The sequence below is a fragment of the Bufo bufo genome, chromosome 2 (assembly GCF_905171765.1).
Source record: "Bufo bufo chromosome 2, aBufBuf1.1, whole genome shotgun sequence".
NCBI lineage: Eukaryota > Metazoa > Chordata > Amphibia > Anura > Bufonidae > Bufo > Bufo bufo.
This window is the reverse complement of record NC_053390.1, coordinates 278,611,958-278,630,159: the sequence shown is the minus strand read 5'-3', so window position 1 is coordinate 278,630,159 and position 18,202 is coordinate 278,611,958. Positions and strand designations below refer to the sequence as shown.

The window sequence follows — 18,202 nt, the reverse complement described above, 5'->3', positions numbered from 1 at the left end:
GCTTACGCTTCCGCAAAAAAATAGAACATGTCCTATTCTTGTCCGCAATTGCAGACAAGATTAGGCATTTTCTATTATAGTGCTGGCGATGTGCGGTCCGCAAATGGCGGAATGCCCATTGCCGGTATCCGTGTTTTGCGGATCCGCAAAACACTTATGGACGTGTGAATGGACCCTCATAGTAACATTATTAAAGGTTACATTTTATCTTTATGTATATTCTAATGGATTGCCTTCCTTGTACAATGTTATAATATACTTTCTATGTTAGAAAGTATATTATAGTGCATTTGCATTGTGCGGCAGTTGTGTGCGGTTCTGCTGCGATACTGCAGGTATATAGAGGGACAAGCGTTATTGGGACAAATAATTTCTACTGGTGTGATATACCAGTCATCCCCAAAAAAACTGATTGAAGCGGGGTGTTATATACCAATATACTTTCTTTATAGTGCATTTGGGTACTGTATAGTGCATTTGCACATGCGCGTACGCAAAAATTATATTGCCGATATTTCGCATTGAAAAAAATTATGAATGGAGATTGCAAATTCGAATAATACATCTGGTATGTCACTGTCCATGTTGTGGTACTATTTGTGCACTTCTAGTAATTATTTCTTGGCTGCAAATATGAGCCGAAGGTTCGACTGCCATTAAAATGAATGGGACCCCCCGCGAACTTGCGGTTTGCGAACATTTGATCGTGTTCGCGCGATCACGTTCGCGAACCGTCCCGGCAGATGTTGTCCATCACTAGTCCCTAGGTGAGTGTTGGGCTTACCACAACTTATGCGTTGACAGCAGAGGTTGCAGTTGGCAACACTATTGTCAGCAGTGGACACGTTAAAAAAAGCCCACACTGCAGGGACATGTGCCGGCATTCTGGGAGCGCCAGATGTGACCGTACATGGTGGATGGCTCGCTGCAGATACATTAGCAGTCTGCTTTTTACCTCCTGTGCACTGTAAGTTCTGCTTGCTTCTCCTCCCTATCTGCTGCTCCGTCTCTCCCTCTGAACTCCCCTCTTCTTCCTCTCTTGTGGACACCCACATGACGTCCATAGACACGTCATCATCGTCACCTTCACCACCACTGATGTTAGAGATCTCGGAGTAGGCAGCAACAGCGGGGACCACCCTCCTTGGGCTGATCTGGGTACTGTTGTCAGACTGCTGGGTGGCAACCGTTGATACCTGATTGACTCGAGCGGAGGGGATATGGCGGTGGAGGTGGTGTCTTTAGGGGTGCACACAGCAGAGAGTGAAGAGGGTGCAAATAGAGAGGATGAGGAGGGTGCAGAAGTGGAAGGCTGAGTAAGCCACTCAACCAAGTTTGGTGCGTCCTTTGATGTAATCGCACGCACCTTCTGCAACTTCCCACTTAGGCTTCGGCCTAAAACACCTGCCCGACCCCTACCACCCCTGCAGAATGGCCTGCCTCTTCCTCTGCCTGTCATTTTTAAAATGACCCTGTGACAAAAGTCCCTATAGAAGAGCAGTATTTGTGGAAGAAGGTATATCGCACCCCGCCTCAATACGTTTTTTTGGGGGGCAACTGGTATATCACACCATTAGAAATTATTTGTTCCAATAGCGTTTGTCACTCTGTGTAGCTGTGGTAATGCAGCAAAACCGCAAACAAATGCTGCACTACCCAAATGCACTATATAGAAAGTATATTATTTGTATATAACACCCCTGCTTCAATTACTTTTTTTAGGGGGCAACTGGTATATCACACCAGTAGAAATTAGTTGCTCCAATAGTGTTTGTCACTCTGTGTAGATGCGGTAACACAGCAAAACCGCAAACAAATGCTGCACTACCTAAATGCACTATATCGAAAGTATATTATTTGTATATAACACCCCTGCTTCAATCAGTGTTTTTTTTTTTGGGGGGGGGGGGGGGGCAACTGGTATATCACACCAGTAGAAATTATTTGTTCCAGTAGCGTTTGTCACTCTGTGTAGCTGAGGTGACGCAGCTAAACCACAAACAAATGCTGCACTACCTAAATGCTGATAAACAGTTATATGCAGTACATTTCGATTATTTTGAGAAATGTTTAATATGTGGATGTGTTAGGCCTCATGCACACGACAGTGTTTTTTCACTGTCAGTGATTTGGCTTCAGTGGTCCGTGTCCGATTTTGCTTCAGTTGTGTTTCCTTGTGTCTTCCTTTTTTTTTTGTCTGACAGGGGGAAAAAAAGGAAGGGTAATGAAAAGTGTAATTTTATTGCACCAAGGTCTTGTAGAGAAAAACGGACACGGACGCGGATGACATACCAGTTGTGCATCCGTTTTTTTTACTTGAATGGGTCCGTCCTCCGTTTTCCACTGACAAGAATAGGACAGGTTATATTTTTATGACGGACTGGAATCACGGACGTGGAGAAAAAACAGAGGACTATCAGTTTTTTTTCACAGCTCCATAGAAATGAATGGGACCTCCGCTAAACTGTGAAACATGACGGAACGGACGCGGATGCACACAACGGTCGTGTGCATGAGGCCTTACTGTGTGGTTAACTCCTAATATTTAGGGTACAACCACATGGCACAGTCATGTCTCAGCTGTTATGTGCTTGCACTGCATTTGCAACCATACAAGCCGCAGCGGGCTCTAATTAGACCAATTAGTCCGCTCTGTTTAGTCGGTCTGCATTGTTAATAGCCGCATGGCAACCGCAATACGGCAAAGCCATTAACAAAGCAGACCAACTAAACAGTGTGTTCATAATTAGTTTAATTAGAAGCCGCTGTAGCTTGTATTACCGTGCATCACTACCAAGACTTGACCACGTTGTGTGGTCGTACCCTTAATATAGTTATTAATTAGATCACACCAATAACATTTGTGGATGGGTTTGTTTCAAGGCAATTTACATATGTATTAATTATTCACTGAGATCCCCAACTTCCTTGCCACATTTTCATTGCATACAGTTTCCCAGTGGTATATCCGATAGCCTTGCTGTAAAGATTCAATAATTCAGACACATCAATATAGTAGCCTCCATAAACCTACTCTATACAATGAACTGTTTTAGATAGATAGAGAGATTATAGAGATAGATAGATAGATAGATAGATAGATAGATAGATAGATAGATAGATAGATGATATAGATAGATGATATACAGTTGCAAGAAAAAGTATGTGAACCCTTTGGAATTATACGGATTTCTGCACAAATTGGTCATAAAATGTGATCTGATCTTCATCTAAGTCACAACAATAGACAATCACAGACTGCTTAAACTAATAACACACAAAGAATTAAATGTTACCATGTTTTTATTGAACACGCCATGTAAACATTCACAGTGCAGGTGGAAAAAGTATGTGAACCCTTGGATTTAATAACTGGTTGAACCTCCTTTGGCAGCAATAACTTCAACCAAACGTTTCCTGTAGTTGCAGATCAGACGTGCACAACGGTCAGTAGTAATTCTTGACCATTCCTCTTTAGAGAACTGTTTTAGTTCAGCAATATTCTTGGTATGTCTGGTGTGAATCGCTTTCTTGAGGTCATGCCACAGCATCTCAATCAGGTTGAGGTCAGAACTCTGACTGGGCCACTCCAGAAGGTGTATTTTCTTTTGTTTAAGCCATTCTGTTGTTGATTTACTTCTATGCTTTGGGTCGTTGTCCTGTTGCAACACCCATCTTCTGTAGAGCTTCAGCTGGTGGAGAGATGGCCTTAAGTTCTCCTGCAAAATGTCTTGATAAATTTGGGAATTTATTTTTCCTTCGATGATAGCAATCCGTCCAGGCCCTGACGCAGCAAAGCAGCCCCAAACCATGATGCCCCCACCACCATACTTCACAGTTGGGATGAGGTTTTTGATGTTGGTGTGCTGTTCGTCTTTTTCTCCATACATAGTGTTATGTGTTTCTTCCAAACAACTCAACTTTGGTTTCATCTGTCCACAGAATATTTTGCCAGTACTGCTGTGGAACATCCAGGTGCTCTTGTGCAAACTGTAAACGTGCAGCAATGTTTTTTTTTTGGACAGCAGTGGCTTCTTCTGTGGTATCCTCCTATGAAATCCATTCTTGTTTAGTGTTTTACATATCGTAGATTCGCTAACAGGGATGTTAGCATATGCCAGAGACTTTTGTAAGTCTTTAGCTGACACTTTAGGATTCTTCTTCACCTCATTGAGCAGTCTGCGCTGTGCTCTTGCAGTCATCTTTACAGGACGGCCTCTCCTAGGGAGAGTAGCAGCAGTGCTGAACTTTCTCTATTTATAAACAATTTGTCTTACCGTGGACTGATGAACAGCAAGGCTTTTGGAGATACTTTTATAACCCTTTCCAGCTTTATGCAAGTCAACAATTCTTAATCGTAGGTCTTCTGAGAGCTCTTTTGTGCAAGGCATCATTCACATCAGGCAATGCTTCTTGTGAAAAGCAAACCCAGAACTGGTGTGTGGTTTTTATAGGGCAGGGCAGCTGTAACCAACACCTCCAATCTCATCTCATTGATTGGACTCCAGTTGGCTGACACCTCACTCCAATTAGCTCTTGGAGATGTCATTAGTCTAGGAGTTCACATACTTTTTCCACCTGCACTGTGAATGTTTACATGGTGTGTTCAATAAAAACATGGTAACATTTAATTCTTTGTGTGTTATTAGTTTAAGCAGACTGTGATTGTCTATTGTTGTGACTTAGATGAAGATCAGATCACATTTTATAACCAATTTGTGCAGAAATCCATATCATTCCAAAGGGTTCACATACTTTTTCTTGCAACTGTAGATAGATGAGATAGATGGATGGATAGATAGATAGATGGATGGATAGATAGATAGATAGAAAAATAGATAATTGCAGTGTTTTTGAATATGTAATCAATTGTAAATTAAATGCGACTTTAAGTCTAAACTATACAATAATATCCAATCTAGACCATCTAATTTAAATCCACTTACATGCACTTACGTATAAAACTCTTCAGCAGGGGATTTGGAGTAATTAGTCCATGTGATGTTGCTCTTTCCAAAGTAATTTGTGCAGTTTTTTGTATTCCAAGGGTTGTCACAACTTGTCCATGGCAAAGTTGTGGAAAAAGAGGAGTAGAAATAATACAACGCCCAGGCTATTATAGTATTGTAGTAGAAGGATACGTACAATCCAATGATGCATATAGCGAACCCAATGCCTAGAAAAAAGAAGCTTTGGTTATAATATTGTTATCGTTGTGTTAGACGTGAAGAAGCAACAAGTTCATTAGAGACAGCTTAATGTAGGTCTCTCAGAATGTAGATCCCTGGTTAATCAACTGATCACCCTTGGTCCCACTCCTGGCACCTTGGTAAACAGTTGATTTTGCTGGGGGAAGCCATAGCAAGTGGATGCAGCAAGGGAAATGTAGCAAATTTGCAAATAATACAAAATACAATCTATTTTTTGGCATTTGCCATCTAAAATAGGAATATTAGTATATCCAAAAAATGAACAGTCCAGAACCGGTGAGCTGGGTTTTGCCTTTGTTTGTGGAAAAGTATATTAGCATACATGAACTCTGTATCATAGAGACCTTCTGCTTGCAGACTTCTGTATAAATGTATGATTACATAAGCCAGTACAAGAAGTATACTGAATAGATAAATTTTACCTTTAAAGATAGGACAAATATGTTTCCAAATGGGGATAGCGCCTGTTCTATGAAACTGTCCTAAAGCCAACTCCATGAAGAAGAGAGGGACACCACCAAATAGGGCCATAATGGTATATGGAATCAGGAATGCTCCTAAAATAATAGATAATACAATGTCAACATTGCCATAACATACAGATTTTTTATGCAAAGTTTGTTTTTTTATGTCTGAAAAAAGCATTTATTAGAAAAAGAAGATATTAGATTTTCAAACATTAAAAAGGCATTAGGCTACTTTCACACCTATGTTTGGGTGCGGATCTGTCTGGTATCTGCACAGACAGATCCGCACCTATAATACAAACGCTGGTATCCGTTCAGAATGGATCCGTCTGCATTACTATGTCAAAAAAAAGTCTAAGTGTAAGTCAAACGGATCCGTCCTGACTTACATTGAAAGTCAATGGAGGATGGATCCGTTTACAATTGCACCATATTGTGTCAATGTAAACGGATCCGTCCCCATTGACTTACATTGTAAGTCAGGACGGATCCGTTTGGCTCTGTATCGCCAGGCGGACACCAAAATGCTGCAAGCAGCGTTTCGGTGTCCGCATCCAGAGCGGAATGGAGGCGGAACGGAGCCAAACTGATGCATTCTGAACGGATCCTTATCAATTCAGAATGCATTGGGGCTAAACTGATCCGTTTTGGGACGCTTGTGAGAGCCTTGAAACGGATCTCACAGGCGGACCCAGAAACGGCAGTGTGAAAGTAGCCTTAGAGGGGTTGTCTGAGCTATTTTTTTGTTCTTTGTATGTTTCTAACTAGACAAATGTAACAGCTTTACCATGCACTTACTGCATCTGTAGTTGCTGCTTTCTCAGATTTCACTGAGCGTCACATGACCTGTGATGTCAGCTTCTCTCCCTACTCTGATGATGTTTCATGCACAAGCCTGAGAGATCAGATATAAGTCTGTACACGAGACGTCACTGTGCTGGCCACGCCGCGTTCACTGCCGTCTTCTGCTGTCTGCTCTCTCCCTGGATTCTTAACCCCTTCAGCTGCACAGACTCAGGGCTGAAGGCTTTACTGAGTAGCTTCAGGCAGTGAGGAGACAAATGCTGGGCACAGGAGCTGACAGAGGAGTTCTGCAGAGCATTGCACAAGAACAGGTAGGAAGAAGATCCTCTGTGTATCAGCAGTGTCATTGTACAGCTGGGACTTGTCCTACAAATACAACATGCAGCTGAGTCTCCTAGCAGGCAGACATGCCACTTAGGGCAGCACTCGTATTCACTCCCTTTTTCAGAGCAGGGGGAGGGGCAGAGATTGTTGTTATTGCAGGTAAATAAAAGCCCAGAAGAGAACCAGTGAAATAAGAAAATATTTTTATTTGTTTGCTGAAAACTTTCTTAGCTTAGTTATATATTGCTGACCATCAGATTTACAGTGCTATATTTTTTTTTTCATAACTCAGACAATCCCTTTAAGGAGAGGTTCTTGTTGATGGTTAAAGCAAATGAAGTATATCTGAGGAGTGGAACTATATCTGTCTATTATACTATTTAACAGTAATGGATGTGGCGCACAGTATTCACTAGGACCCAAATGAGGTGCTCTCAGACAAGAGGACTCACCGTATCCTCAAAAGGTCAGATACGTGTAACAAAGGAAAATCTGGGCACTCTCAAGATAATCAGACCATAAAGAATTTATTACTACACAAATAAATAAAATACTAATTGATAAAATGCAAATTCATAAACCTCCGCTACCAATACACATCCTAATAGATGCTCCTAAAGATAAGAATATACATGCCAACAAGAAACCCTAAAATATAAATATAAATAAATATACAAGTGGCCACAAGTAACAAAATATCGCTGAAGAATAGAGAACAGCACTGTCGATGAGGTAGATGGATTGCACTTAATATATAGTCGCATTTGATGTATAGTCCCAAATGTAATCGATATTTACAAAATATCCTAAAAAGGATCAAATGGATGTTCCTGGTATGGTAACACAAACTGGATCCTATAAGTCAATTGTAAATAGTGTGTACATACACTCAGAGAGATAGCGGCGTCCCGCTATAAACTATCACCAGCGACGTCCCACTGGGGAAAGAAACTTTCTCGTGCTCCTTATGACTGCCTGCCGGAAGAATCAGGACGATCTTACCGTATAAGTAAATGTCCCAAAGGAGCTCGGCTCGGTGGTCCTGTATTTGTCAGGCCAATACTCACGAGCGACTCTTGTCTCCGTTCTCCCACGATGGTGGTTTGTTGGCCATGTGCAGCTAGACTCCAGCTGATATGGTTAGTCTTACGCTGTGTGATTCACCTTCCCATTCGCGTGGCAGACGGAATAACAGTCAGCAGGCTAGTCACGGTCACTGGGGTCCTGGCTGGGTCACGGTCATTGGGGTCCTGGCTAAACGCGTTTCGGGGTATCCTGTCATCCCTTCCTCAGTAGCTCTATTATACTATTTGTAAAGGTATTTTTCACTCCGTAGGTTGTAATTTTCAGTTCTCCCTGAGCTAATGTTTGAAGACTAGCTGCTATGATATCTCCCATAAACGGCACATAAACTATAGGAGATATTGCTCTCCTCTTACTTTCTATGGAGCTAGGTGGGGTGAGAAAATAAGCCTGATACGTGGAGAAAAAGGATTTTTTTTCATCTGTTAAGATATACAAAGTTCCTTATATTACCTGTACTACTGATTAATGCAAAATTTATTAAAATGACAGGGACCATTTAATTCCATGGAACCTTTGAAAACAATAATTTTTATATGTTAGTGGTTACTAGAGCTGAGTGAATCGAAGTTTACGAAGTAGAATTCGATCCGAATTTCAGGAAAAATTTGATTCGCACCGAATCTGAATTTCCTCACACTTCGTTGTAACGAATCACATTTTTTCCTAAAATGACTGCTGCACGTGTTAGGATATGGAGCAAGGAACTCTGGTAACGAGGGATCACCCACAATGTCATGCATGCAGCCAATCAGCAGCCACCCTGTGATGTCACAGCCTTATACATAGCCTCAGACATCTTGGATTCAGCCATTTTCCAGTGTACTTAGTGCAGAGAGAGATGTCAGCAGGCGCTAGGGACAGTGGTAGAAAATACTTTAAAACTTTTATTTTGCTGTATAGAAGTTCAGGGAAAGGATAGGGAGGAATCATTCTACAGTATTGAAGCAGAACAGGGTTCAGTAGGGGAGTTTACAGCCTTGGTAATAGGAACAATCCTATTACACCTTGCTGCACTGACTGCGGATCCAAATTGCCATTATACAGCTCTGTAATATTAGCAAACCGTTCTTGTTATTGGGGTGCAAGTGCTGTTTGATACAGCCATTAACAGGGTTTATTACAAGGAAATATTTCAATGTCTTATTTGCCCTTGTGCAGTGCAGTTATATGTTCTAAAGCATTTTTTGGCTTGTATTAGAGGGAAATAAAGGGCTTATTAGCCGTTGTGTGGTGAAGTGAGAAAATTACAGCCCTTTTTGGCGTGTATTAGTGGCAAAAAAATATATATTTGCCATTCAGTGGTGCAGTTATATGTTCTAAAGCCCTTTTTGGCATGTATTAGAGACAAAAAAATATATATTATTTGCCGTTCAGCTGTGCAGTTATATGTTCTAAAGCCTTTTGTGGCTGTATAAGTGGAAAGAAATAAGGACCTATTTGCTGTTCAGCAGTGCAGTTATATGTTCTAAAGCCCTTTTTGGCTTGTATTAGTAGCACAAAAGAAAGCATTTGCCATTGTGTGGTGAAGTGAGAAAATGACAGCCCTTTCTGGAGTGTTTTAGTGGCCAAAAAATATATACAGTATTTGCCGTTCAGCGACGCAGTTCTATGTTCTAAAGCCCTTTTTGGCGTGTATTAGTGGCAAAAAATATATTATTTGCCGTTCAGCGGTGCAGTTATATGTCCTAAAGCCTTTTGTGGAATGTATAAGTGGAAAAAAGTGAGGGCCTATTTGCCATTCAGCGGTGCAGTTATGTGTTCTAAAGCCCTTTTTGCCATGTATTAGTGGAAAAAAAAGGGCGTATTAGCCATTGTTTGGTGAAGTGAGAAAATTACAGACTTTTTTTATTTATTTATTTTCCTTTTTATTTACTTGATCTAACAGTATGTCAGACAGAGAAGTGCCAGACCCTGCACAGGGGAGTGGCAGAGGCCTAAATGTTTCTGGCACAGGTCGCAGCAGAGTAAGGGGGTGTGGCAGCAGGAGTTGCAGCGAGAGGCCTGAGCTCCCTGTGTCATCTAGCGGTCGTGTCTTGACCAGCAACCCAGCGGTTCTTGAATGGTTGACTCGGTTTTCCGCTTCATCCCACGTGACATCAGACACCCCCAACCAAGAGTCGGTGGGTTCATCAGACACAACCCTTAGTTGGCATGTCCTCAACCTGCCTCTGTAATTTTCTGTTACCTCAGCCAGAGAAGTATTATATGCTGTGGGCTCAGCTCCACTATACAGCGAGGACGAGCTACTAGAGGACAGTCAGCAGCTACTGACCAGGCAAGATGTGGAGAAGACATCCGCCGCTTCCTCCGGTAGGCGGGCAAGTAGTGAGGAGAGTGGCGTGGGAGCTGGTGTTGCGAGCAGTCAGGCTCCTGACCCAGAGATTGTTGAAGAGGACATGTCACGGTCATATTGGTGTTTGACCGTGACGCGGTTGCCGTGCAGACTGGTTGCCAGGGGCAACGTGTAGTTTGTGGTTTGCACGTGCACTTCCACTTTAAGGTGTGCCTCCCTGCTGTTTGGTGAGCAAGGGGTTAATGTTCTGGCTAGTGGGGATTAAGGTGTTTCCTGGGTGTGGCCGCAACCTTCGCTCCTTGCCTGGGTGTTCCAGCCCAGTCCTTGAGGGCCACCTTATGGAACATAAATTGTCCTCCCTTATGTACCCTCCTTGTACCTTTACCCTCACTTGTTATATGTGTGGTGTGGGTTTATGTTCTGGGTGTGTTAAGCATTTTGTTGGTTGTTACATTTCTGGGCTTCTGTTGGTGTTGGTCCCTGCATGTATGCTATAGTCACCCGGTATGTTGAAACCTCCGTGAGTGGGCTGGTTTCTCTGAGGGGTTAACCAATAGTCTGTATGCAGTTCTGCCTGGGGCTGCCGTGCTCCTTGTGGCATGGGGTCCAGGCAGTATCAGGAGTGCTGGATACCTGTGTGTGTTGTTTGTCCTGTTTGGTGTGTGGGCACCTGTACTTATGCTCGGGTTCCAGTCATGGAGACTTCGGCAGGTGAGTGAGTTGTCATGTTGTTCTTACCTGCCGATCCTCTTGCTTCTAGGCCTTTAGAGACTCCTGTTCCTCCGTGTTGTGGATGAACAGGTCATCTCTCCCCTGCTCCTAAGTGAGGGATTTCCAGGGCGACTCACGATATTAGGTATCCAGGGTATGAGCCGTCCCACCATCAGGGTCCGCTCATACGGTTAGGAGTTAGGGAGAGGATTAGGGATGCAATGGGAGGCTCCCTGATCCCGGCGTCCTGGCCTAGTTGCTACTTTTATCCCTTTTACATTGTACGGTAGGGGGTTTCCCCCACTCTCCACCGTGACAGGACATTAGTGAAAGAAAACAAGCCGGGGACCGGAAAATAGCATAATGGGACTAATAGTGCAGGACCGGAGCTGTGGGGAGCAGGTAAGTATGCTAATAATTCTCAGAAAAAAAACTACTTTAAATAATAATTATAATACACTGCGTGCATAATTATTAGGCAAATGAGTATTTTGACCACATCATCCTCTTTATGCATGTTGTCTTACTCCAAGCTGTATAGGCTCGAAAGCCTACTACCAATTAAGCATATTAGGTGATGTGCATCTCTGTAATGAGAAGGGGTGTGGTCTAATGACATCAACACCCTATATCAGGTGTGCATAATTATTAGGCAACTTCCTTTCCTTTGGCAAAATGGGTCAAAAGATGGACTTGACAGGCTCAGAAAAGTCAAAAATAGTGAGATATCTTGCAGAGGGATGCAGCACTCTTAAAATTGCAAAGCTTCTGAAGCGTGATCATCGAACAATCAAGCGTTTCATTCAAAATAGTCAACAGGGTCGCAAGAAGCGTGTGGAAAAACCAAGGCGCAAAATAACTGCCCATGAACTGAGAAAAGTCAAGCGTGCAGCTGCCAAGATGCCACTTGCCACCAGTTTGGCCATATTTCAGAGCTGCAACATCACTGGAGTGCCCAAAAGCACAAGGTGTGCAATACTCAGAGACATGGCCAAGGTAAGAAAGGCTGAAAGACGACCACCACTGAACAAGACACACAAGCTGAAACGTCAAGACTGGGCCAAGAAATATCTGATTTTTCTAAGGTTTTATGGACTGATGAAATGAGAGTGAGTCTTGATGGGCCAGATGGATGGGCCCGTGGCTGGATTGGTAAAGGGCAGAGAGCTCCAGTCCGACTCAGACGCCAGCAAGGTGGAGGTGGAGTACTGGTTTGGGCTGGTATCATTAAAGATGAGCTTGTGGGGCCTTTTCGGGTTGAGGATGGAGTCAAGCTCAACTCCCAGTCCTACTGCCAGTTTCTGGAAGACACCTTCTTCAAGCAGTGGTACAGGAAGAAGTCTGCATCCTTCAAGAAAAACATGATTTTCATGGAGGACAATGCTCCATCACACGCGTCCAAGTACTCCACAGCGTGGCTGGCAAGAAAGGGTATAAAAGAAGAAAATCTAATGACATGGCCTCCTTGTTCACCTGATCTGAACCCCATTGAGAACCTGTGGTCCATCATCAAATGTGAGATTTACAAGGAGGGAAAACAGTACACCTCTCTGAACAGTGTCTGGGAGGCTGTGGTTGCTGCTGCACGCAATGTTGATGGTGAACAGATCAAAACACTGACAGAATCCATGGATGGCAGGCTTTTGAGTGTCCTTGCAAAGAAAGGTGGCTATATTGGTCACTGATTTGTTTTTGTTTTGTTTTTGAATGTCAGAAATGTATATTTGTGAATGTTGAGATGTTATATTGGTTTCACTGGTAAAAATAAATAATTGAAATGGGTATATATTTGTTTTTTGTTAAGTTGCCTAATAATTATGCACAGTAATAGTCACCTGCACACACAGATATCCCCCTAAAATAGCTAAAACTAAAAACAAACTAAAAACTACTTCCAAAAATATTCAGCTTTGATATTAATGAGTTTTTTGGGTTCATTGAGAACATGGTTGTTGTTCAATAATAAAATTAATCCTCAAAAATACAACTTGCCTAATAATTCTGCACTCCCTGTAGTAATAAACCAAAATATTATACGTCCATCTTTAATGTTAGCATTTTAAGGCTACAATGTCAAACGGATTAGTATTACGTAAAACCTGGCACACTTCTCACAAGAATATACTTAGGGGAGGTACTGGCTATCCTTAAAGGGAATCTTGTCACCTCGATTTTGGACTATTATCTATAGTAATATAAGAGAAGTCCTGCCGATAAGGAGTCCAGATAGCTATTTTTTTTTTCCTACTGTCTCCCGTTCCCCTGCTGTGAGCTCTCAAAGCTGTGCAGAAATACATAGTCTGGACTGCAGTGCTTTTCTAATATAATGGAAAGAACTCTTTGTGTGCATGCACAGCAGTCCTGACAATGTACATGTACTAATGTGCCACAAACAGGAAGTTAATATTACCAACCATTCCCATTTTATTAAGGTGTATCCATATAAATGGCCCACCCTGTAGAGAACTCCAGCAGGCTATTCTCTACCAGAACTGCCTGCCGGAGCTCTCTGCCGCAGTGAGCCTAGCCTGAAATAAATGACCATGATATTTATTTCACTAGGAACAACACAGAATGTTTAATAAGAAATAGAGCTTTTATGATTGCTCATGTATTTTTATAAATAAAATAAAATCACATCAAAGCCTTCTAGCAACAAACAGGTTAATTCCCTAGACTTAAAACAACTTTGAAGTGAATTAAGTGCACAAGGAAACTGTGCGAAAAAATGTGCAAAGATTTGTGCTTTTGTCTGTGAGCCTTGTGTTAATATTTAATAGATCAGTTTACATAATTAAAGTAAGTAGTTATTAAAAATATAGGATTATGAGATATGATGATGATAACTTTGCATACTTAAAAAGTTTACATCTGGGATTACTTAACATGTGCCTAAGGGATAAAATAAATATGATTCTTTTAAAGTCGGTTGCATAAAATGTGTATTAAAATGTGCAATGCTGTTTTTTAATTATTGTGATTGATGAATGTGGGTCATGCTAGGTTTTTAAATATAACTTAAAGGGTTTGTCCAGCTTTTATTGACTGTTGGCTAATTGTCAGGAGTCTGACACCCTGCAGCAGAGCTATTGCTGAACAGCTGATTGACGAAATCTCTGACCCCTGCTGATTAGCTAGTAATGGCCTAACCTAAGGATATGCCATCACTTCATAAAAAGTGAATACAACCTTTATGTAAAACTAAAAATATTCATAGGCAACAAAATATAATATAAGTTAAAAAGGAGACATTTCAATAGTTAATCTATTAAACAATGCTAATCATAAATATTTTAAACTTTTTTTTATTGTGGGACCTCATCAAGACAGGTGAGTAGACTGCCCTTCCCTTTTCTCTCCATGTGCCCTAACCCTAATACTGACCCTAAGGCCCCTTTCACAAGGGCGAAATTTCCATGCGGGTGCAATGCGTGAGGTGAACGCATTGCACCCGCACTGAATCCGGACCTATTCACTTCAATGGAGCTGTGCACATGAGCAGTGATTTTCACGCATCACTTGTGCGTTGCGTGAAAATCGCAGCATGTTTTATATTGTGCATTTTTCACGCAACGCAGACCCCAGAAGTGAATGGGGCTGTGTGAAAATCGCAAGCATCCGCAAGCAAGATCGGGACCCGATCATTATTATTTTCCCTTATAACATGGTTATAAGGGAAAATAATAGCATTCTTAATACAGAATGCATAGTAAAAATAGGGCTGGAGGGGTTAAAAAAAAATAAAAAATAATTTAACTCACCTTAATCCACTTGTTCGCGCAGCCTGGCTTCTCTTCTGTCTTCTTCTTTGAGGAATAGGACCTTTGATGACGTCACTGCGCTCATCACATGATCCATCACATGAGTCATCACATGAGTTTTTTAACCCCTCCAGCGCTATTTTACTTTGCATTCTGTATTAAGAATGCTATTATTTTCCTTTATAACCATGTTATAAGGGAAAATAATACAATCTACACAACACGGATCCCAAACCCAAACTTCTGTGAAGAAGTTCGGGTCTGGGTACCAAACATGCCGATTTCTCTCATGCACGTGCAAAACGCATTACAATGTTTTGCACTCGCGCGGAAAAATTGCGCATGTTCCCACAACGCACCAGCTTCTTTTCCCGCAACGCCCGTGTGAAACCAGCCTAACCCTAATAATAAGGCCTCATGCACACGACCGTTGTTTGGGTCCGCATCCGAGCCGCCGTTTTGCCGGCTCGGATGCGGACCCATTCACTTCAATGGGGCCGCAAAAGATGCGGACAGCACTCCGTGTGCTGTCCGCATCCATTGCTCCGTTCCGCGGCCCCGCTAAAAAAATATAACATGTCCCATTCTTGTCCGCGCTTTGCAGATAAGAATAGGCATTTATATTGACGGCCGCTCGTTCCGTTCCGCAAATTGCGGAAGGCACACGGGTGGCTTCCGTTTTTTGTGAATCCGCGGATTGCGGAATGCAAAAAACGGATTGGTCGTGTGCATGAGGCCTAATCCTAATGCGGACACTAATCCTATTACTATTCCTAACCGTAATACTAATTCTAAACCTAAGACTAAGGCCGAATGCACACGGCCGTGTTCCGCGGCCGAGAGCGGTCCGTGGTATGCCGGGCTGGATTCCTGTTCACAGCAGGAGCGCACGGCGTCATTGGTTGCTATGACGCCGTGTGCTTCATGCCGCCGTTGCACTACAGAAATACACTATACGAGTGTATTACTGTAGTGCAACGGCGGCATGAAGCACACAGCGTCATAGCAACCAATGACGCCGTGCGCTCCTGCTCTGAACAGGAATCCAGCCCGGCATACGACGGACCGCTCTCGGCCGCGGAACACGGCCGTGTGCATTCGGCCTAACGCTAAACTTAAAGGGGTTCTGCACTTTGTTTTAACTAATGATCTATCCTCTGGATAGATCATCCGCTTCTGACACCCGGGACCCCCGCTGATCAGCTGTTTGAGAAGGCAGCGGTGCTCCAGTAGCGCCGCAGCCTTCTCACTGTTTACCGCCGGCCCACTGACGTCACGACTAGTGTCAAATAGCGTGGGTGGGGCTAAGCTCTGTTCACTCAAATGGAGCTTAGCCGCGCCCACGCGATCATCAGTTAAAACAAAGTGCAGAACCCCTTTAACTACAGCCCCAATACCTTACGTAGCTCACATAGTGACCATAAAATATGACTGTCCACATATATCTGTACCCACTTCATCTTTTAGGCTACTTTCACACTAGTGTTTTTACTGGATCCGGCAGGGTTCAGCAAAAGCGCTTCTGTTACTGATAATACAACCATCTGCATCCGTTATGAACGGATCCGTTTGTATTATCTTTAACTTTGCCAAGACGGATACGTCATGAACTCCATTGAAAGTCAATGGGGGGCGGATCCGTTTTCTATTTTGTCAGAGAAAACGGATCCGTCCCCCTTGACTTGCATTAGGGGTTATGCCAGATCTGTCTTGCTCCACATCCCAGGACGGAAAGCAAACTACAACATGTTGCAGTTTGCTCTCCGGTATGAGAGCGGAACGGAATGCATTTTGGAGCATTCTGTTCTGTTCAGTTCAGTTTTGTCCCCTTTGACAATGAATGGGGACAAAACTGAAGCGTTTTTGTCCGGTATTGAGACCCTATGACGGATATCAATACCGGAAAACTAAAACGCTAGTGTGAAAGTAGCCTTATACCTCGTACCTGATACAGTATACTACTGATACGTCAGATACAAGGTATACTTGATGCAGGGTGTACAGATATATACTATATAAAGCAGTGTATTGATACGTCAGGTATGAGGTATAAAAGATCTAGTGAGTACAGATATTTCAGTCCACTGCTGTGTATACTATATATCTATACGCACTGCATGTATTTTATGGTACAGGTGTGTACAGGTATATCGTATATCCAGTAGTGTACTGATATGTCAGGTATGAGGAATAATAGATGCAGTGGATACAGCGAAATAGTATACACAGCAGTGTACTGATATGTGAGGTAAGAGGTATAATAGATGCAGCTTGTACTGATATATAGTACAAACCGGATTCCAAAAAAGTTGGGACACTATAAAAATCGTGAATAAAAACTTAATGCAATGATGTGGAGGTGTCAACTTCTAATATTTTATTCAGAATAGAACATAAATCACGGAACAAAAGTTTAAACTGAGAAAATGTACCATTTTAAGGGAAAAATATGTTGAATCAGAATTTCATGGTGTCAACAAATCCCCAAAAAGTTGGGACAAGGCCATTTTCACCACTGTGTGGCATCTCCCCTTCTTCTTACAACACTCAACAGACGTCTGGGGACCGAGGAGACCAGTTTCTCAAGTTTAGAAATAGGAATGCTCTCCCATTCTTGTCTAATACAGGCCTCTAACTGTTCAATCGTCTTGGGCCTTCTTTGTTGCACCTTCCTCTTTATGATGCGCCAAATGTTCTCTATAGGTGAAAGATCTGGACTGCAGACTGGCCATTTCAGTACCCGGATCCTTCTCCTACGCAGCCATGATGTTGTGATTGATGCAGAATGTGGTCTGGCATTATCTTGTTGAAAAATGCAGGGTCTTCCCTGAAAGAGATGACGTCTGGATGGGAGCATATGTTGTTCTAGAACCTGAATATATTTTTCTGCATTGATGGTGCCTTTCCAGACATGCAAGCTGCCCATGCCACACGCACTCATGCAACCCCATACCATCAGAGATGCAGGCTTCTGAACTGAGCGTTGATAACAACTTGGGTTGTCCTTGTCCTCTTTGGTCCGGATGACATGGCGTCCCAGATTTCCAAAAAGAACTTTGAATCGTGACTATTCTGACCACAGAACAGTCTTCCATTTTGCCACACTCCATTTTAAATGATCCCTGGCCCAGTGAAAACGCCTGAGCTTGTGGATCTTGCTTAGAAATGGCTTCTTCTTTGCACTGTAGAGTTTCAGCTGGCAACGGCGGATGGCACGGTGGATTGCGTTCACTGACAATGGTTTCTGGAAGTATTCCTGAGCCCATTCTGTGATTTTCTTTACAGTAGCATTCCTGTTTGTGGTGCAGTGTCGTTTAAGGGCCCGGAGATCACGGGCATCCAGTATGGTTTTACGGCCTTGACCCTTACGCACAGAGATTGTTCCAGATTCTCTGAATCTTCGGATGATGTTATGCACAGTTGATGATGATAGATGCAAAGTCTTTGCAATTTTTCGCTGGGTAACACCTTTCTGATATTGCTCCACTATCTTTCTGCGCAACATTGTGGGAATTGGTGATCCTCTACCCATCTTGGCTTCTGAGA

The 18,202-nt window shown here is 42.6% G+C and overlaps 1 protein-coding gene across 1 annotated transcript in view; it reads right to left on the bottom strand.

The window, feature by feature from the left end:
• Positions 1 to 18,202, bottom strand: part of LOC120990784 (sodium-dependent serotonin transporter-like) — an 88,505-nt gene that overhangs the window by 54,739 nt on the left and 15,564 nt on the right. The window contains exons 2-3 of the mRNA XM_040419687.1: positions 5,633 to 5,767; positions 4,957 to 5,176 (exon numbers count right to left, since the gene is read on the bottom strand). Coding sequence (XP_040275621.1) covers positions 4,957 to 5,176; positions 5,633 to 5,767 — 355 coding nt within the window. The remainder of the gene's footprint in view (positions 1 to 4,956; positions 5,177 to 5,632; positions 5,768 to 18,202) is intronic.